Raw genomic sequence first — 22,630 nt, 5'->3', positions numbered from 1 at the left:
CACCTGTTAATGCATGACTGCCCAAAGTTTGATATGACAAATGAGAAGTTTGGAAAAGACATATTAGCTGGGTGAATTATTAAACATGTGCATGGCAATTTTAGATAACTTACTAGAGACACTGTGAGCTTTTTTGAAGACAAACACAAAACAACAAAGCAATAGATAAATATTCATTGCAAAATAAGGACATTTTTCAGTCGGAAGCTGCTCATGTTTCTCCATCTTCTTTCTTTATCTTGTTGTGACTTCAAATGAGTGGAGACCTGAAACTGTGGTGACTTCATTTTGAAGCTATCAAAACAACAGCGTAGGAAATGTTATTATTATAGAACAAACTGTGGTTTTTTTATATATAGGACAGCTGAATCTTTGCACTTTTGTCATAAGCAAGCTAGTTCTAACAGTATTAGCTAGGTCACATCTGTCTTTAACTGGAGAGAATATTTAAATGACAAACAAAAAGAGTAGCCTATCAGTACTGCGGTCCCTGATGAAGACCAGAAACATTTACATGTTATATATATATCATAATAATAATAAAAGTACAGAAGCTGAGAGCGGCCATGATTGATTATTTTTCTTTTTCTAACTGTTATTTCGAGATAGTGACTTAATTTTCTTGTTATCCCAAGAATACAGACTGTTTTCTCATGATAACAGGATATACCTTATGTCGTTATTCGAGAAAACAAATTTTGTTTCCAGTCCAGATGAATTCTTTTTAAGCTGATATTATGACCTTTATTTTCTGTAACATTTGAAAAAATAAGCCCTCAAGTTTTATAAATACGCTGTTTGACTGCATCTCAGGGAACCTACTAAATAGACTAATTGTACTAGTGATATAAACAAGGAAAAAATGTATTTCAGCTCAAATAATGATCTTTTTTAAAACCCTTACCAAGTGTTTTTATTTAATAATCTAACCAAAGAGTGACAGAAAAAGTAAAGACGACAACAAAAGATCTGAAACTGACTCTGAGCTAACACCTCGTCTCATCTTTCAAAATACTAGGTATAACTGACCTAAAATGGAGAAGTTGTTGGCCTAACAGGTCAGTTGAGTGTTTCCCCCTCCCCAATTGTCCCATGTGGTTATATTTTATTAGAGACATGCATTAAAGATTTAAATTTCTGCACAGGGACAGGCTCTATCTGAACATGTCTTACAGTTATTCTGCAGGAAGGATGCATGGACTGGGCGGACGGGTAATCTGTGTCAGTGAACACAGCGCCCAGAAGAGAGCAGAGGTCAGTGAGCTCTTACATGGTTCTGTCTTACATGGTCACTTTGCATGGTTATATCAGTCCACTATCTTGCTGTAATGGGTCACTCAGGTGTGTGTGCATCTGATAAACGTCTCTGATGCATGATGATTAGGCAGAGTAGTTGTCAACTAAGACAAAACCTGAGGTTACAAGGCCACAGTGCTTATAACATTGGTTTATGTTCCCTTCACATTATTCACATTCAATCTCATTCTGCCTGACAATTCTGTTGAGTGAGGTTGCCATGACTCCCAGACAGAAAGAGAGGAAGAGGTTGAAGATGACATGATTCAATTTATCCATGGAAAAAATTGATAAGAAAATATAATGCAATGCCTAAAAATGACCACTACAGGATCAACAGTGTCATCCATACTCATCTGTCCAGTCTTGTTTATAGGGTTTTACCATATATATATATATACACACAAATACTTGTGTGTGTGTGTGTGTGTGTGTGTGTGTGTATACACAAATATTACCAGTCAAAAGTTTGGAGACGCTTTCCTATTGGATTACACAGACACACATATCAGCTGGAGGAAAATGAGCCGAAGTATGACTCAACATGTCAGCCCGATCTCTATCGTCTGAAAAGTGGGCATCATTTTCTGAGTTTAGCCATCATTGAGTATCATTGTCTCTTTTTAAGGAAATGTGCAAACGCTTCTTTGAGTGCATTCTGGGAGTTTGACAAAGTGAGTGTGTGTAAGTGTGTCTAAAAATCTGAAAGAATGCAAGAAATTAGGCTACAAAAGCCTTCTTGCCTCCTCACACTGGAAGTTCCATTATAACAGGAGATATTTCTGATGTTTTTTTGTTTGTTTGTTTTTCTTGGTGATAGAGGGGAAAATGCACAAGAGCAAACATTAATAAAGGAGGTGAGGACATTTCCTGGCTTTTATAAAGATTAGCAAAGAAAAGCGTCCTAGCAGCAGCAACAGAGATAAACAAGCGTTGTCACAAGACATAAGGATGATTTTAACACCTTACTTTTAGCTCCCCACTGAGTTAAATCTGTCTGTACATTTCTATCCCTAGCTCTGTTTGTGGTGCGACAACAGGCATAAAAGAGGCAACAGAAAAATGACACTACACATAATACCTGACACTACAAAACAGAAAACTAGACAAGAATTTAACTATATGACAATGGCATGTTTGCGAATGAAATGACAGAAACACTGTTGGGGTACCTGTTTTTTCTAAAACAGAATATATAAAGTAATAATAAAAAGAATTATTACTTTTCATGCCTTCACTTTGTGTTCTTATTAGCCTCATTATCTCATGAACAGGGTTGTTTTTTGTTGTCTTCTTTGATGAGCTCATGCACGTCTAAGCTGTGAGATGGAGTCAGTGTGCTTGAAAAGTCTTTGAAGAGTGGTGAAATACAAGACAAAAATCAATGTCTGTCTCTGGCCTCTGCTGCACCGTCCTCCCCCCTACTGCTCATCTGCTTCCTGACACCTTCTCAGGAAATAACTCTCCTCACCACTACGGTTGAATTGGATGTGAAGGCATCTTCGGATGGGGCTGGAGCACGGGTCAATTATTCTGACTACGTCACGACCTCCGTCACCTCAACGTCAAGTCAGAACTGGCGTCAGCTGCCCAGATCTGATCTGTACAAGTGGGATCGGTTAAATCCACCCACGCCTCAGTTTCTCAGGTTAATATTGGCGATATAGTTTTTTTTATTCCTTTCCTTCATTCACATGTGGAGATAAGGAGGTCTCATAACGGTGTTTGACTATAAAACAGATTCTGACATGGTTTTTATCTTATATTTTGAATGAACACACGGATCTGTTATTATAGGTGTAGCATTATTAATCACAGAATCCTTTTAGATCCTACTAACCAAATCCTTTTAAAGAAATACATTTCTTTTACATTTTATTTATCTATTGCTGCTCTTTCCTGGAGGAGCTCAAGCACTGGTAAAATCACCCGCTGGTGCTGGAGCCTGGGGATAATATTCAGTGAACAAACTCATGAATAAATAAGAATTTTACTGAGAAAGAAAAACGGAGGAGAAAAGGAATTTAAATGTATAAAATTTACATGAAAATAAAAAAAGTTTTCTGGTATTAAATTACAGCTATGGAAGAAAAAACTTTAGTTTGTTTTGATGTCAAGGGACCACGATTCTTCACTTTGAGAGGTTGCATCATAGACTGGTTAAAGTTCTTTTTCTTTTCTTTTTTTTTTCATGGGTTTCAGCCATTTCGTCACGATCCTGAAACCAGACATAACACAGAGACAGGGAACACATGCGTCTGTTTGTATTAAGGCAAACAGAAAATGTTTTTTTTCCTTGCTTCTGTCCATACTCAGCTGTTTTTAGTTTTTCTTTTCCTCAATCACGTGGATCTGGATTTTTTTTTTTTTTTTTTTTATAATACAAAACTATGTAGATGCCACAGGTGACTCAGAGTTTTTGCTTGTTTACTTTACAGATTTAATGCAGCCTTGTTTCTGTAGCATCAACTACAGCTTTTTGTAAAAGAAATAATTCAAAGGGGCAGAAATATTTTGAAGCAGGGGCAAGTCTGGGGGAAATTGTGCCACCTGAGACATTTTCTGAAAATGATAGATTTTATTTAATATTTAATGAATATTACAGGTTAACTGATCGTGTCATGTTTAATAGTAAGCAAAATGCTTCAAAGCAAATAGGTGGTGATATATGTGTTTAATCAGTCGTTGTTTACTTGAATGATCCTGCACTGCATGGCTTCAACCACTGCTGCACAACATTTATACTTTTGTTTTGAAAACTAGTTTTATCAGTTTCTTCATCGATTTTTTTCTTCTTCTTCTTCTTCTTCTTTTTCATATTTTGGAAGGAACCATGCACAAAAACAATCTCAGAAGAGAAACGATGTGTTGTACCAGATTTAGCCACCGGCTAATTTCCATTTCCAGCGCAGGTAAACAAATAACAGTCAAATTAAAACGATATAAATGCCATTAAAACCATCAACTACCCATCACAATAAGACTCATAACTATTTTTAAAAATCGGCTTGGCCAGTCAGATTTTATGGATGAACCGCTGCCCTGAGCCCACTCATCTGGCCACACCACAAATAATCTAAAAAAAAAAAGTGATTTTACAAAAGATGCAGACAACATGACTGCAAACAAAAACTATTCTTTTTATTGTTATTGATTATGCTTATATTTTATTTTTCTTAAAGTTCAGACTTTGGAGAAAGAAAGATTAGATAAGGATTTCTCAATCATTTAAGGGGTTTTATAATGTAGCAGGTCATGAAATTTGTCGCATGAATTAGTTCCTTTAATAGTTAATTTAACAGTTCATCAGCTGCATATAAGCCCTTGTTATAATAAATTTCATGTTGAACGTTTTAAGGTTCGGTAGATTTCTTGTCCCTTCATGGAACAAAAAACACTGGAAAAACTGGGAAATTATAATCCAGTTCTTTGGTGACTCAAGGTGACTGATGCTCCTGGCTGATTCTGGAAGAACAAAGTTAAACAGTTTTGGATCTCTGTGCTCTGGGGCGTCTTCTCAGTCTGCTGCTGCTAATTGCTCCTCTGAGAGCCACCCATACCCATACAGTGGATGCAGACATTCAAATGCGAAAACACACACCGACCGAGGACCTCCCAGCCATCTGTTTGGGGCTCTCACATATGGGTACTCCTGCTCTCCCAGCAGTGTGCCCTGGTTTGAGGTCCCGCCAGCCTGCTGTTGTGTTTGATTGGCATCACCATACTGCAATTTGTCGTTGTCATGCTGCTAGATCTTTGCTGCCTGAGGAATGAAGATGTGAATCTCAAGCAAGAGATCTCCCTCACATTTACCTTCACTGTACATTTTACAGTGTGCAGGCTAATTAAGGATCCTTCTTGATCTGATTTGAATCACCACACTATACAGATACTTTATTGTACCACAAATCTCCAGTAGCCGCTAGCTCACTGCTAAATGCTGCACTGCTGACATCAAGTTGTAGAGGTAGGAAACTACAAGTGACTGATTTTATGACTTTGAATCATATGGCAGATAATGTGTTTGGTTTTAATGGCAGACCTAGTGAAAAGAAGTGAGTTACATCCAGGTAAACTACCCTCTGGATACTGGTGTTGAGAAGTTGGGCTCACCATTTAATGGAAATCAATAACTTTAGAAGCAATTATTTAATCAGCTGAATTTTGTATTATTTCAACTTCTTCACTTCATATTTTTACATTCACTATGCACATTAATAACGGTGATCCCTCTCTACTTGTATAAAAAGGTTCATTTCTTTTTTATTGTATTTACATCGTTTTTTTTTAAGATGTGTTAATTGTAATTAAATAAATCTCAAAGACTTCACATTTGTATGAATGGCTCAACATGATTCACTCTGGAGTTAAATTTAAGTCTACTCTTGATGGCCAACTTATTAGGTACACCTGTTCAGATTGCTTGTTAACAAAAATATCTAATCAGTCAATCACATGCCAGCAACTCAATACATTTAGGCATGTAGATATGATCAAGATAACTTGCTGAAGTTCAAACTGGAGTATCAGAACAAGGAAGAAAAGAGGTTTAAAAGACTTTGAATGTGGCATAGTTGTTGATGAGCTGGTTTGAGTATTTCAGAAGCTGCTGATCTACTGAGATTTTCACACACAATCATCTCTAGAGTTACAGAGGATGGTCTTAAAAAGAGAAAATATCCAGTGAGCAGCAGTTCTCTTGGTAAAAAAAACGCCTTTTTGATGTCAGAGGAGAATGGGCAGAGTGGTTGGAGATGACAGAAAGGCAACAGGAATCCAAACAACCACTGGTCCCAAACACAAGTATGCAGAACAGCATCTCTGAACACACAACACGTCTAACCCTGAAGCAGATGGGCTACAGCAGCAGAAGACCACACTGGGGGCCTCCTGTCAGCTAAGAACAGGAAACTGAGGCTTCAATTCACACAGACTCACCAAACCCTGGACGACAGAAGATGGAAAAACTCCATTTTAAGCTCTACATGCAGATGGTAGGGTCAGAATTTGGCATCATCAACATGAAAACATGGATCCACCCTACCTTTTATAAACATACACCAGCCTACTTGGATGTGCAGACAAACCTGCAGCAACTCTGTGATGCTATCATGTCAACATGGAGCAAAATCTCTGAGGAATGTTTCCAACACATAGTTGAATCTATGTCATGAAGAATTAAAGCAGTTCTGAAGGTAAAAGCGGGTCCAACCTGGTACTAGTAAGGTGGACCTAATAAAGTGGCCAGTGAGTGTCTGCACAGTATATCATTATAGCCATATGGTGATTTAAAAAGATCAAGCCCAATTATCACTATTCAGTGCATACTTCAAATAATTTGTTAAATACACAACTGAAATTATAATTAAGAAACTTTCATATTAAAGTGTATAAAGAGTGATTTAGGATTACTTCGTGCTGTTGCTTTCTCAAGCCTTAGTGGCCAGTATGACTGGAATATTTCAGCAGCTGAGATGTCAGTATTCATTCTTTAGAAATCAGAAGACCACATACCCTGCTACTACTTTCAAATTTCTTTTATCCCACTATATCACACTTACAAACTGACTAACCCCAACCCCAGACAGTTCTGTATGGGCATCCTCTGGTCTCCATTATTTCCAAAAACAGAAGGATATGTATGTAAATGACTGAGCAAGCTCAACGCATATGCACAGACAATTCTGACATTACCTTTATTAAAAATCGTTTCTAGTGGAACATCATCCAGTACCAGCTTACATGAAGTTGGAAGAGAAAGTGAAGGCCCTTGGCTCTCCAAGCTGACCTTCGACTTCTTGATAGCATGGAGAAAAAAAAACTATTTCTGGTTATGTCCACTAGGGGGAGCTAAAAGCCCAGAAATGGATAGTCATCATTATCATTGCGTTTTGTAATGTGCAAGTCAAAGTCTTGATTAAACACATATTAAATATACATATCAGATTATACATATATATATATATATATATATATATATGTATATATATATATATATATATATACATATATACACACACACACACACATATATATATATATATATATATAAATAAAGGTGAAGGCAACAGTCATCAGAGCATGTCCCCCACACTAGAGAAGTGGCATCAATATATATATATATACTATATATATATATATATGTGTGTGTGTGTTTGTTTTATATGTGTTTTTTTTTTTTTCATTCAGTTTATGTGAATGTTGAGATTCTTTGTGTTAAGATTTAGTAAATGTGAGAAGGCTGGCTGTAGTGACAAATCGGAAATTTTGTAACTAAAAATTAGGATGGAGGTACTCCATCTGTCCATCCCCCCAATGTAACAAAGCACTGTCCTAACCAGTTCTCAGCTAACACAGGGTGGGTCTTTTCTGCCTTAAGCAGGTTTAGCCGTTCACTGCTTTGAAATAAGGTGAGGCATTGATTGCCTTAACTCACCTCTAAAGACGAAAACAAATAATCAGGACTAACACAAGCTTCCGCTGCAGTTGATATTGATGCACATCATTTTCTGCAAAAATCGTTTAGCCTAGAAGTGTTGTTGCAGTGTATAAGCAAAGACAATCACTAGATTTGAAGTTAAAGAAATACAACTTTATTAAAGCATAAACAAAAAAACAACCAAAAGAACTGCATAGGAAATGTTTAAAGTCCACAGAGTACAGAGAGAGCAGCAGGTGGCCAAAATATTATAGTCTCCTGCGCCTTATTTAGACTGAAGACCTGTCATCTGTGCTTCCATTCAGCACTATGTGTGCAAGTGTGTTAAAAGGGCGGGAAGGCATGCTGTGCAAATGCACACGCATGCACACACACAAACAAGGTTTTAACTGATAAACACACACGCACACAGAGCAGCTAGGATAATGAAAGCACCAGCAGCACCCATCTAAACTCAGCTGGCCACGCTGGCTCACCCTGCCTCTTGGACTGAGAGGAGGATACATTCAGTGGATTTTCTGCTTAGTTAACAGACGCAGCGCACAAACACAGCGCTTGCCTCGCGCTCAGATGGCTGCTGGGAGAACAGGACGCAGCAGGAGGAAGCTGCCCCCCAAGGGGAGGGCAAATGCCTCCTTGTCTGGGCTGATATCTGGTTTGATATTGGAGCCAGTTTACAAACACGACTCTGCATGTTGGAAATATTCTGAATCCCACATTTAGAGATTCTGAGCAGCCTGCTCTCCGTCCTATGACGCTCCCAGCAGCTGGAGTGGCAAGCGAGCATCAACAAGATCCCATTTATCCCTTTTCTTCACAAAATACATTCTAAAAGGGCCAATGAGCATCGAGAGGTGTGAAGCATTTGTACTTTTTGTATAAGGAAACAAAAAACTTGGCAAAATAAAAAAGGGGAAAAAATAGATGAACCAAGGGAAACCAATCAAAAGCATTATTTTTTTCAGATTGAGAAATATTCGTTTTATAATATGAAAAATGGACACAAAAGAATCAAGACTAGTACTGCAAGTTCATAAGAGGGAAGTCACTACATTTTCACTACGGGACACATTTCATCGAGACCAGCAGCACAGAGCTGCTGGGAACTACCTGAGTTTTTGTTTTGTTTTTTTTTATTTAGTTTTTTTTATTTAGGTTTTTTTTTTTTTTCTTTTTCTAAATTTTGAAACCTTTCTTTCCATTCTGTCTTTAGAGTATACAATCATTAAAAGGAGGTCTATGACCTTGCACATGAGACCTGGGGCAGCTTTGCGTTTCTTATCTCCCTTAAAGTCTTGAGGCCAGAAATAAAATGGTGGACATAAACCACAGGGGCCCAATAAAAGAAGAAAAAAAGAGGAGGGGGAATTGAGCCGGAGTGCAGTCTACTGAACACATCAGCCATCACCTCACTTCCTGGATTTCAGGAGGGGAGATGATTGCTGGTTTGTGCTGGAGGACCCTATATGCTTCTCACATGACGCCCACAGTTGCCGTAACAAGGTTTTAACTCAAAATGGCCGCTTTGTGGATTTATGCTTGAAACTTTTACAAGCACCTTAAATTACAGGGCATCTGTGTGAAAAGGCAGTGTGTTCACATGCCAACACATATTCTAGATATTAAAGGGAGATAAGAGGAAAAATATGATGTAATCGTCGCACCAAAACTCTGTCACTGTCAACTCGAAGGAATCGAATCATCGCTGGCCGAGCAGGTTGTGCTCTGCAGAGCCTCTTGGGAACAGGAAATACAATCGCAAAAGTCAAAAAGGTTAATTCCATCCAATGCAATCCTAACACACACATACACATCTTTGGGTATACATTTTGGAAAAGGAAGAAAAAAAAAAACATCCCAACAATCAGCTACCCACCCCATCTGAGTTTTTCAACACCTATCTGGGAGACATCAGTATAATACAAGGACTTTTAAAGCATGCAACAAAATGAAACACAAATAAAGGTTTAAAATACATTTTTCCTCTTTAAGAGTGAAGACCAAAGGATCTTAAAGATAGAATTCTGCAATCTCAATTAAAAAAAAATAAAAAAAAATCCTGATGCAACATGAGTGACCATCTCAGAGTAATACTGAAAGCAGAGAAAAAAAATCTTATTGGTTGAAACTAGGTGTTGCGTTCAAAGCAGCGGGCTCTGTGGACTCAACTGGCTCGTCATCAACATGCTAACTGCTCTGTTTAAATAACAAACCAGCCTGCTGTCGCACATTAGGCGCAGGCCTCTGATGTGTTAATACCAGTCAGAGCGGGTGAGTTCAGACTCCTCTTTAACGTCCTCAGCAACCAACATCGAGCATCCTGAAATACACACTGAAATTGGTCAAATTGTGCTGAAATTAGAGGTAATTCATGTGCATTTCAAAAGGCGACATGTGAAGTTGTCAACTCTTAAACAAAAAAAAAAAGAAAAAAGACGCCACTTCCTCTAAGCCCTCAACACTGGCGCACAGTAACAAAGTACAAGTGGAATCTGTTATGTCATTATCATAATCATCATGAGGTAAGGATAAATGGGGGGCCAGCCCTCTTAAGTGCATCCAATCAGAGGAAAGGATTTATCCTCAAGCTGCTCTGATCTATACATTTGTATCTATGATATAATGGTCCAGTGACACTTCGTCTACAACAGCGTGGTCCAAATGCCAACCCTGTTTGGCACAGAACTCACAGATCAGTTTGGCACCATGTTTTTGTCTGAAATATTAGGTTTCTTGGTCATAAAAGGCATAATTAACAGCAGTTTACAGTAGATTTAGCAGAGTAAAAAAGCTGCAAACAGTGAGCGGTAATATTCGTCATACAAATGCTCAAAACTGTGCCCGTGATCTTTGGTCCTAGAGGTGTGGGACATGTACTGTAGTGTGACAGAAGAAGAGGTATACATTTGTGAGGTAAAAACATCCAGGAGGTATACTTAAATAAGAGTAAAACTGAGGTATTCAGAATGAACAAGTTGAGGTATTTGACTGTTTAAATGTGCAGCAGCAATGAGGAACATTGTTGAGGTATTGAGAAGTTGAGGTAAACAAGAAAGGAGGTTGAGTTTAAGGATATCTGAGAAATGAGGACGTAAATCCTGATCATGTCTTAGACAGCCGTCACCTCAGAGGTGAGAGCCAGGCTGACTTTTGTTTCATAAATTCTCTGCCAGCTGAGGAAGTTGGCTAACAGAGCCAGATTAATTGTCTAGTGCTTCAGAAGGACATTGATTTGAGGAGGTGAGGAGATTCGATGGTTGACTAGAGAGAACTAGAATCTATCTTTTGGATGGTAGTCAGTTTCGCATTCGAGCAAGGCTAATCTGAGACGCTACTCTCAGTCCTAACGGGCAGTCTGGTATTGAAAACCGTATGACGTCGTTGAGCTGAGGTAATGAATGCAAGGAGGAAGAAATAGTCTCTCTTTGGTGCGGTATCTTCGCTAAACAAACACCTCAACATTCAATCACACAGCCGTGGGCCTCGGTTCTAAGACCCGAGATCTCCGTTCTTCAGAGCCTAACGCAGACATGCGATGAACTCAACTCCACCAGTATTCGAAACTTAAGGCTTGTCCGACAACAGTCGTTTAAAAAAAATAAATATAGAATGTGAAAGAGGGGTTTTAAATTTATTTAATTGCCAAATATAAAGTTGGCCGTTGTGCAGAAATTCTAACTTTGGTTGACTCTAGTAATTGGTCTGCAGACTTCCATCTTTAGAGGAATCGGTCTACTAACGCTCAATCTGGAGGCATCTTCTTAACTCCAAGCATAAATAAATAGGGTAGGGCTTTGTTACAGTGCCCTCTCATTGGATTGGACTAAATCCTGGGCCCCAGGAGCCAAAGGGCGTGGCTTTTAACCACAACTAAATCCAAGAGATTGTTATTTTAGGCCTTATAATTGGATGTCATTAATGTCCTCTGGACGGCCAAATTAGGCGTCTAAGTCTAAGGCTTTTGTCACACAGCATGCCTCGTCTAAAAGGTATTATATGATTAAATCTCTACGATTTAACTCTGAAATCATTCGCATGTCCTCCCATTTGAGAAGATGCTGCTCTTCTTGCATATAACTTTTGTTTACATAACTGACTACACAGTTTGGGCTTTACATTTACCAAAACCATCGTCTAGTCTTAAGAAATATGTTTTGGGGGAGTTGGGAGAACAATCAGATAATTTGAATAATGATATCGTTGGGGGATCATTTCAGGGATCATTTTAGAGCTGATTTCCTAAACTTTATATTTATAATCATCAATAAATTCATCAAATCAGCATTAGCCAGTGAAGCTAGAAAGAGAGCCTGAAAAGTACTGATAATTTCAATCAGTCCTATGATGACCTGAGCTAATTTTGATTCTATCAAGTTTGGCATCTCGTCACACAGTCTTCCTCGGCTATCATGACATTGGAAACTCCACAGATCTACACAGAGAGAGGGTTCAATCTACAAAAGCAAAAAACAACAACAAAAAAAAAAACTAACTAGCCTAAAACAGGAAACGAACACTACTGAACCCTAGTTTTCTCTCTCAGCGAAGTCTTCTAATGAGAAGGAATCATGCAGCCTCTACAGCGGTCTGAGTATTGTCTCAGCAACAACATTCAGGAGGTTCACCTTAACGCATATTTCAAAATGCACAGAACAAATTCCATTAATCCTGTGCAAATATCAACCCGAAGAGTCTATTCTTTTTTGTCTCTCTTTAAATAACAAAGTATAGAGGTAGACTTTCTTCTTTGTAAAACTTCACGGACTAAAACCTCTGCTCAGTGACTATGAGTACATTCATAAAGAGCTAAAATGAGGTAGGTATTGAGCAGAGGGTACAAGATTTCAAGAAGTGAGAAATTCCCTGAGATGTAGACCAGAGGAGAGCTGACAAGAGGACTGAGAGCCAGCGAGTCAAGAAAAGAAATATGGCTCGTTTTTATACTGATTATCGATTTGTAGAGGTCCCCGTTGTTGTTGTATATCTGAACTTGAAGGAAATTATCTACAGTTTTAATTTCCCTTCATTCCAACAGGCTCTCAGTCCTCTATGAACTCGCCTCCTTCCTGTTGATTCATTCTCTCGCCTCCATTTCCTTCACCGAAGAAGAAAAAAAAAAAAAAAAAAGCAAAAACGGGTAAATGGAGGGAGAGAATGCAAAAATAGTTTTTCTTTTCAGAACTTGAGGATGCGGTTATTTCCAAAGTCAACGACCACAATGACTCCGTCCGGCGTCACAGCCACTCCAGATGGGCGGTCCATCTGTCCAAAGCCGCTCCCCTGTGTGCCGAATTTGCATAAGAAGTTTCCATTGGACTCGAATACTTGGATTCTGTGGTTGCGGGAGTCGGCCACGATGATGCGGTTCTCTTGGTCCACAGCGACGCCCTGAGGCCGCAGAAACTGCCCGTTCCCCGTGCCCTCAGAGCCCAGGAAGCGAGCTGACTGACAGTCCGGCCTGATGACCAGGAGCCGATGGTTGTTGAAGTCGGTCACCACCAGGTGGTTTTCGTGGTTAAAGGCTACTCCTCTGGGGGAGTCAAAGTGTTTCCATAGGGCCCCTTCAAAGCCGTACTTGTTGAGGAAAGAGCCGTCTGGGGCGAAGAGCTGCACGCGGTGGTTCCTGGTGTCTGAGACCAGGATCTTGCCCTCAGAGTTGACAGCCACATCCCAGGGATAGTTGAACTGCCCATTCTTGGTACCCTTTTCTCCAAACTTCAGCAGGAACTGGCCCTCAAAAGTAAACACCTGTCAGACAAAGCAAATGTCTATAAGCCCATCATGTTTACATGTAGAGAAGAGGAAGAGTAAGCACGAGGAGCTAACCAATGCTAACTTTTCTCAACAATGTTCTTATGGCTTTTGGATGTTTAAGTCACATAAATGTACAGCAGTGCTGTGTTGATCATGTCTTCATACCTGCACACGGTGATTGTCCTTATCAGCCACAACGATTCGTCTCTGACTGTCACATGCAACCCCTGCTGGACGATCAAACTGACCAGGCCGAGAACCCAGAGAGCCAAATTTATGGTGAAAGGTACCACAAGGCTTGAATATCTGAGGAGAGAAACTGGCTTTCAACACTTGACACTGGAGCCTTTAACATGGCCCAGCATTGTAACCTGTACAGCTCTCAATTTAATCTTTCTGATAAATGTTTGATTTACTATACATGTAGTTGGGCTTCAAATAACCAGACCTAATATTTTTACGGATTGTTCCATTAAATTCAAATTTTGTCCTTCATCTTGATTTTATAATAGAAAACCTTTTAGTAATAAAACAACTTGGTGTGTACAGTGTATGAGTAGAAAGGTTATGTCAATTAATTAGATAAAAAAAATCTGCATTTATCTGAGAATAGTACAAATATTTTGGCTCTGCTGCTTCAGACCGTAGGAAGACGAAGACTGAAGGTTGATCCCTACCTGTATGCGGTTGTTGCTGCGATCAGCCACCACCACGTATCCCTCTTTGTCAACGCTGATGCCCCAGGGACGACACAGCTGCCCATCTCCCTCACCCTCACATCCAAAGGACGACACTTGGGAGCCGAGGTTCCCGTAGCTCCGGCCCGACTTCACCATCACCTTGAAGGGACTGCCCTGGATGTGCTGGTTAGAGACCAACACAGACACCAGGTGTTCCCCCTCAGTTTTGGGGAGGTAGCTGACGCTGTAGGAGCCAGTCTGGTGGTCTGTCACCTCCACTGCAGACAGGTTACCATCAGCGATCGACATGACCATTGCAGACACCGTATCTCCGCCAGAAAGACGAGGTTCGCCATCGTGATTGTATCCAATTACGGTGAAGGAGGCGGGTTTGCCACGAAGCGCAGTTTTCAGACCCTCACCGTGAGCTTTGGTGACCGGGGCAAATGCTCCACTGCTGATCAAGCCCATGGACTGGATGGCTATGTACAAAGCCTGTTTGAACAAGTACGAGTCAAAGTTTAGTTTAACACCACCAATATATAACCAGTCTACACCATAGCAATGCCCACCTGGTCTGGAGGAGTGAACATGAAGCGGTCGTCCTCTTGTGGCTGCAGCAGACCTCTGAGGGCCTTCAGTTCATGGATCTGGGTCAGCATACGTTCCCTGGCTAACAGCACATCAAGGTGGTGGCCCTCATCCAGTACTTGGCTCACAGCAGCAATGGTGCTGTCTAATTTGGTCAGACTCTGGTGGAGTTTCTCCACCTGTAGGTACAGAGACTTTGCTTTCACCTGACGGATCTTCTCCACCTGGAAAAAGAGTGAGAATTTGACTGAAAGGGGGGAAAACATACATATGTTTTGTCCTATAAAAAAGAATTTTGCGTAACTACTACAAATTCAACTTATGGCAGATAAAAGTTGTATTTTAGGACATTTTAGGAACAGCTTCTTTCCATTCCACGGTGTCATCACTGCACTTTTAGAAAAAATTGCAAATTTGTTTTCTACTATACGTTTGGTCCTACGAGGGCCACAAGTTCATGGATCTGGGTCAGCATACGTTCCCTGGCTAACAGCACATCAAGGTGGTGGCCCTCATCCAGTACTTGGCTCACAGCAGCAATGGTGCTGTCTAATTTGGTCAGACTCTGGTGGAGTTTCTCCACCTGTAGGTACAGAGACTTTGCTTTCACTAGGACATTTTAGGAACAGCTTCTTTCCATTCCACGGTGTCATCACTGCACTTTTAGAAAAAATTGCAAATTTGTTTTCTACTATACGTTTGGTCCTACGAGGGCCACAATCCAGCAGGTTTTCAATGTATTCCTGCTTCAACACACCTTAATCAAGTTAAGTGGATCTAACAACCCATCAAGTTCAGCACAACAGCTCATTAATTTGACTCCGGTGTGTTGGAACAGGGATACATGGAAAACCTGCTGGAATGCCCCCTCGTAGGACCGAATTAAGTAGCCTTGCATTAGATGTTTACAAGTAAAGGGCATCAAATCCCAGAGAACCACGGTCCAGTCCCAGAATCTCTGTCCTCTGGATGGCAGCAATGTGTGCACGATGCCAAGCCTCAGAGAAGGAAAACAATAGCCTTTGACATGCAAATAGCAGCCTGCATACCAACTGTGACTGTGTGTTTATGTTAAACCCATTCCCACTGAATGTAGGTTAAGTAAAGAAAAGGAGAGTTGCAGTTTTGTTACAAGAAACACTCGCCAATAAAACAAGGCTGATTTAAAATTAAATTTATACCCAAAAAAACACCACCTCAATTAAATTACATTACAAAAGTTAGCTCTGATATTGATTATTTAATATGATTTTCTTTTAAGAACAATATAAAGGAAATCCAGAATGGATACTTTTGTTTAGTAAAGCATTCATTCATTTATTTATAACGCTTAGTTAAATTCAGGTCACTGTTTGAACGTCCCCCAAGCCGAGGCTCAAACCAGCAACTAACCATGCTAACCACCACCTCACCGCCCCGTTATTTTGTAATGTAGTGTTTATATAATGCATTGGCACTGTTTAAAATTATTTTAATCCATTAATTTATCTATGAATTGAACGTCACAGAAGTATACCTAGAGTTACATGAACAAAAAATGAATTAGAACAAAAAGACATTAAAAAAAGACCAACATAGAGAGACAAGCAACCACTCACGCCTAAAGGCGGATTTATGGTCGAGCAGCATCTGCGTCACCGGCATAGGCTCGGCGCAGCTCTGCAGAGGCTTGACGTGCACCTCTTCCAGACCTAACGTGCACCCCGCTACGCAGACGGTTATGCGGAGGTACTCCCTTGTGATTGGTTAATTTGGGATCATGTGCTGCCGGATATCTGGATCTTCTTGCTGAATTTGTGTGGTAACCGCCGTTTTTAAAAACAATAACCAGTGGAAATTGATGAGAGGCTGATCGAGTTATTTCTTTGTTTTCTACCACAAGCTAATAAAGACACTGAACCATACTGGATGCCATTGTTGTTTTAAAACAAAAAATACCCACCGAACTGAAGTGAACCATCAAAAGAACCCCCACCTGGTGAGTTTACCGGCCGATACCACCCCTGCTGCCACCTTCAGATTAGGAGGAGAAATTGCAACACATTACCAAAACAACGAGCACCTCCTACACTCAAGTGCGAGAGCAAACTCACTAGCGTCAGCTACACCATGGCTGAGCATATGCAAACGCTACACGAGCATAAATCCACCTTAAGGAGTGAGTGAAAATCACAAGGGTGAACATCTCAGTTAAACTCAGCTAATCTGTTTAAAAAAAGAAGACCAAAAGCCAAAAAAGGCATCACTTACCCAAGCCAGATCAAATCACACTAAAGTCTAAGAGTATAAAGTCTTAAAGGGGGTGAAACAACCTAAGGCACAGGGACTGGGCTCTCACCTACCATCAACTAACAAAAAGAGTTCAACTCAATAGTCTGTCTGCCTCCATGGTAAGCCATGGTATCCTAAAAGACACAAAGAGTCTGAAAGAGAAGGATCTGAAACTGCAATTTGCATCTGTGAGACTGGAGTTACACTTTGTGGTTAGTGAAGACAAAGATGCGAGCTGGGCAGAGTTGGTGTGTATTACAGACAATTACAGATCACAGGCCGAACAGGAGCAAGAGGAAACCCTTGATGTTCGGCATCGCAAGCGCTGCTTAAAAGTTACAACTTCCTATGCCAGCACAATGCATGCTCTGCTGAATCACAGACACCCAGGACACACCCAGACTCACACTGGCAAGGGTGACACACTAAACCTCCAACTCTTATTATAGCCACTGCTGCCCCGTCATGTCGCAGTCATGACTCCGCAGATGTTTGTCACACTGGCAACAAGAAACACTAGCAGAGTCATTTTCAGGATCTTGCATGACCCAGAAGTTGTTTAAGCTCAACTTACAACACCTGAGCTGAGGACTTTAACATTCAACACAGGCAATGAATCCATTAACTTCATGGCCAAATCGTAAACTGGCTTTTCAGTTATTTCTTTGAAGAGTAGAATACTAAAAAATCCATCAAGGAAAAAGTATCCCAATATGATAATGACCTTCAACACATAAAAGCTAGCTGTGTTATATATGAGGCAGGTTTAACATTAGGATTCCCCAAATTGTCCTGAACACAGCCTTGTTAAAAATACATTAACTGTGCCAGAAAACGTGATTTGAACCAAATCTGCCAAGAGGAGTGGTCAAAGATTCACTCAGCAGTTTGAACCTTGACCAGAGGCTTTTGGCAACAGTCAACAAGCCTCAAGCAGAACTCAGAGACATTAAAACAAATATTAGTTAAACTGAATCTGTCTGGTCACATAAAATGCATTTTGAGGGGGTGAAAAAAGACTGAAATGCAACTTTAGTTAACTTCAGCAGCTTTTCCACAATCTGTTCAAGTTGTGTTTCTTATGCCACCATGTTATGCGAATTTAGAAGTTCAGACGTAGGTAAAGAACCAAATCAATGTTTCTCTGATTGAAAAACACTGGCATTGTGAAATATTACACTAGACAACAATGCTATTGTCTGTACCTCTTAATCCCCAATACCAGCATGCCATTTAAAAGCACACATTTGGTCAGTGCAAACAAGCAAAGGAAAACAACATGTGCATAACCAGGGAGTCTTCTCAAGGATGGTTAGTTTTATAGAGGTGTAAATGGAATTAAAGAAAGGACAAAGGTAAATGGGAGCTCGGTGTAACACGTTTATTTGTCCCTCAACAGAGAAATCTGCAGTATTTCAGAAAAACAGGGATAAACCAAGAGCAAAAGAGGTAGATGGTATATCTCAGCTCAATTTAGGTCACATCCACACAGATGCAAAAAACTGATTTTGTTTTAAAAAGTTTTCAGTAAAGTTGTAATCTTTTCATTAAATGTTTGTGTCCCAACAAAACCACTGAAAACGTTATATTGCTTATGCCACAGAAATACACCAAAAACTTGGAGCATGCACATTAACTTGTGGGATGTAAACAAACATCCACTTGTTGCTGACAGTGGCAGCAGAGGAATTTACTGTAAAAGCCCCATCATGCTCAGTAGTTTCTGCAGCACGAACACGATCTGTTGGAGAAGTAGGGCTATGGAGTCATACTCAAGAAAGATGAATGGGTTGTGGCTTCACTTGAATTCCCACTGCTGAAATGTAATTTCCCCACTGAGGAACAAATAAAGGTATTTCACCTTCTCTTTGACTGGAAGCTAATAAAACCCTACACTGCATGTGGACTTAATTCTTTCCTAATGTAATCAAAAGCAAGACCAGTTTGTATATTTTTCTTAGAGTAAAATGGTGTGAAAAGATCAACGCCCAAAAACTTGTAAGAGTCCACTACGATCATGCTCATTGACCAGCAGATGGTTTCTGCAGGTGTGTTGGCTGATTTGAGGTCCAGGAGCTGTTCTTTGCTGGTGAGGCTGACAACTGCACGACGGTGTACAGAGTTATGTTTGAAGACAACGAACAGGGAATGGAGTGCTGGAAGCCAATGATAGGGACAGCAGCAGGGATATCAGAGTTGGAGGTGAATTGAGGGAGTAACTACAGCTGATTTAGATCAGATAATTTGTCCAGTTTTGGTCCACCAGAGACTACAGGTAGCCAGAGACAGGTTTCAGGCTTTTCAAGCCTCAGTTCAAGCCTCCATCTTCTTCTTGTGGGTGTTTTTGACTTGGCTGACGTTACTCCTCTGTATAAAAGATTTAGCGTTTGTGAGTGCCATCTTGTCAAGACATCTCTTTCTCTAGATAACATTAACTTGTAAGGATTTTCTTGAAATGCAGACCATTATCATTTTGGGCATTTTGATTAACCAGTACTGCAAAAAGGGGTCTATATGCTCTGCTAAAAGCTCACGTCCTTGTTTTGCCTCCTCATGAAGTAAGTGCATAGAACTTGTTCATTTTAGTTACGAGTCAATTTTCTGAGCACAAGACAGAGATTCTGATTGGGAACTCAAAAATCACATTTAAACTAACTAAAATACCTTTGCATTAAATTAAATTAAATTTACCCCACCCACAATATACCACATTACTGAAAGTCATCCAACTTCCAAAGAGTTTAAAAGCGCCATTGTGTGTGTGTGTTTTCAGTGCACTTAGCAATGCAATATGGCCTATCAATTATTCCATGTTCCTTCAGTTGTTCTCAAATTGCACTTGTTAGTCAATATAATTATTTAAGCATAAAAAAAGGTCAGTAATAAATGCAACTCAGGCAAAACTGGAAGCTGCATGAATGATGAACAATTCCAGTACCTCAAGTCAATAAACATCAGTAAAAAAAAAAGCCTCACATTATTTCCAAATCTTTTTTCAGCCCACTTCTCTCACTTCAATCTTTTCAAACCAAATCCAATTTCTGGTCATTTTTTATTCTTTTTCTTTCTTAAAAACAATATTAAACTTAAAGCTTTTGCATGCAAAATGTGTTTTTTTATTTACTTATATGAATGAATAACAAAAAAAAAAGGAAATAACGTCATATTTTTCCACCGTATAAACTGCTTCATAGCACAACACACAACACAACGGCATCCTTGATCTCTTTCCATGTGGATCCTGATCATACTGGATCCACTGTGGAAATATTCCCCTGATGTTGGTAATTTCTGTGTGCTGAAGATGTCTTCTGCATATCAAAGAGAGCAGCTTTTGTCACTGCAGTTATATGAACAGCTAAATTGCAGGCTTGAGTGACGACTCACTTCACTGTATTTCTGTTAGTGCTTTCAGACAGACACCATGCTGGTGTGGAGCTGAGCCTGCTGCTAAGCATGGAAGCCCAAGGAGAGAAAAAAAATCCAGATTTTCATAAAAATAAATCATAAAAGGAAAATTTGATTGATTTTATCGATTAATCGTCCAGCCCTATCTCCAACTGTTTCTTTTGAACATCACAGTAGCTGTGTTTCATTAGTTTTTTACAAAATAAAAGTGATATATCTAAAACGTCGGCAAAGTAAAAATGCGATTTGCAGCTGTTTCTATTGAATGTTGTTTGGCGCATTTATTCTGGTAACATGTCGTCCCGCGAGACTCCACTTTGAGGAGGATGGAGATTTCTAATTCCTTGTAAAACTTTACATTTTGCTGTTTGCCATCAAGGATGACTGTTACATTTTTCCCTTTAATTATTTGTAAAAAGATTTCGGTGTCCGCCTCCATCCATACATACTGTGCCATCCTTATTTGAAATTAATTGGTCACACGACCGCCCACGTCATGTCCGGTGAAGTGTAAATGCGAAAGAAGTGTTTCATTACATTTTTGCAGTATACTTCTATATCAACACGTCTGAAAAACCACCTCAGCGTAAAAACTAGCGATATTTGAGAGGTTTTTCAAAATGTAGACGTTTCCATTGCCAGTTTTTATTGCGATATTTAGGTTTTGCAAGTCCGAGACCATGGTTCTCAGCCGGAAAAGGGTGGAGTGCTCTCTCCGGGTCTGCAATAAGTTCCTGCCCCAAGTGGAGGAGTTCACGTATCTCGGGGTCTTGTTCACGAGTGAGGGAAGGATGGAGCGGGAGATCAACAGGCAGATCGGTGCAGGGTCTGCAGTGATGCGGACTCTGCATCAGTCTATCGTGGTGAAGAAAGAGCTGAGCCAAAAGGCAAAGCTCTCAATTTACCGGTTGACCTACGTTCCTAACCTCACCTGTGGTCATGAGCTGTGGGTAGTGACCGAAAGAATGAGATTGCGCATACAAGCGGCCGAAATGAGTTTTCTCCGCAGAGCGGCCGGGTTCTCCCTTAGAGATAGGGTGAGGAGCTCGGTGATCCGGGAGGGGCTCAGAGTAGAGCCGCTGCTCCTCCACACTGAGAGGAGCCAGATGAGGTGGCTCGGGCATCTGGTTAGGATGCCTCATGGACGCTTCCCTGGTGAGGTGCAAGGTGTTCCTCACGTCCCACCGGAAAGAGGCCCCGGGGAAGACCCAGGACGCGCTGGGCGGACTACATCTCTCGGCTGGCTTGGGAACGCCTTGGGATCCCTCCAGATGAGCTGGTGAATGTGGCCGGGGAGAGGGAAGTCTGGGTTTCCCTGCTTAGGCAGCTGCCCCCCCAACCCGACTCCGGATAAGCGGCAGAAAATGGTTGGATGGATGGACAATTCAAGGAATAATGGAAATACAGCTATAGAGTTTACTGTTCTCCAACAACCTCCACAGTCACTGGATCTCAATCCAACACAGCATCTTTGGGATGTGGTGGAACGGGAGATTCCCATAATGGGACGTGTAGCCAATAAATCTGCAGCAACTCTGTGATGCTATCATGTCAATATGGAGCAAAATCTCTGAGGAATGTTTCCAATGACTTGTTGAATCTATGACACCAAGAATTAAGGCAGTTCTGAGGGTAAAATGAGGTCCAACCTGGTACTGTCAGCAACAAAGAATAAGTCTCAAAGATGCAACTTCAAAACACTAGACACCATCAGTACTACAGAAGAGCGGGTAAATTTAATTTCAGCTAAAGTCGCCACTCCATTGAAATACTGATCCTGTAGTGGAAACACTGTCCATAACAGTCACCATCGTTCTGTAAAATTATCAAAAAAATCTCTACAAGTTGTCATGTGACATGCATTCAGCGGATGTTGTATCCGTCATGGCTGTTTTTAGCCTGCAGCCTTATATTCTAAACCAAGGATCCAGTACATTCAGATGAAGGATGAACTTCAAGTTCAAGAAGTGCTAATATCTGGAAATGCAAAACTATTCTTAGCAACTTAGAAACACAGCTGATTAAATTTTAATTAAATTTAATTCATTTATATTTAATTTAATTTAATTATTTTATATAATGTTATTTTTCTTAATAAAGCAGATATTGCAATTTTTATGTACATTGAACACAGCTGACTACATATTTTCATATTTATTAATATTCACAGGAAACAGAGGTCAATGCGCTT

The 22,630-nt window shown here is 40.2% G+C and overlaps 1 protein-coding gene across 1 annotated transcript in view; it reads right to left on the bottom strand.

Moving 5' to 3' along the window:
* Positions 1-8,850: 8,850 nt before the first annotated feature.
* trim71 (tripartite motif containing 71, E3 ubiquitin protein ligase) overlaps positions 8,851-22,630 on the bottom strand; it is a 34,077-nt gene continuing 20,297 nt past the window's right edge. Inside the window, exons 4-7 of the mRNA XM_042012214.1 lie at positions 14,742-14,984; positions 14,167-14,664; positions 13,655-13,795; positions 8,851-13,483 (exon numbers count right to left, since the gene is read on the bottom strand). Coding sequence (XP_041868148.1) covers positions 12,911-13,483; positions 13,655-13,795; positions 14,167-14,664; positions 14,742-14,984 — 1,455 coding nt within the window. The 3' untranslated portion in view covers positions 8,851-12,910. The remainder of the gene's footprint in view (positions 13,484-13,654; positions 13,796-14,166; positions 14,665-14,741; positions 14,985-22,630) is intronic.

This window comes from Melanotaenia boesemani, chromosome 17 (genome assembly GCF_017639745.1).
Source record: "Melanotaenia boesemani isolate fMelBoe1 chromosome 17, fMelBoe1.pri, whole genome shotgun sequence".
Taxonomy (NCBI): Eukaryota; Metazoa; Chordata; class Actinopteri; order Atheriniformes; family Melanotaeniidae; genus Melanotaenia; species Melanotaenia boesemani.
This window is presented reverse-complemented; position numbering and strand designations above follow the sequence as displayed.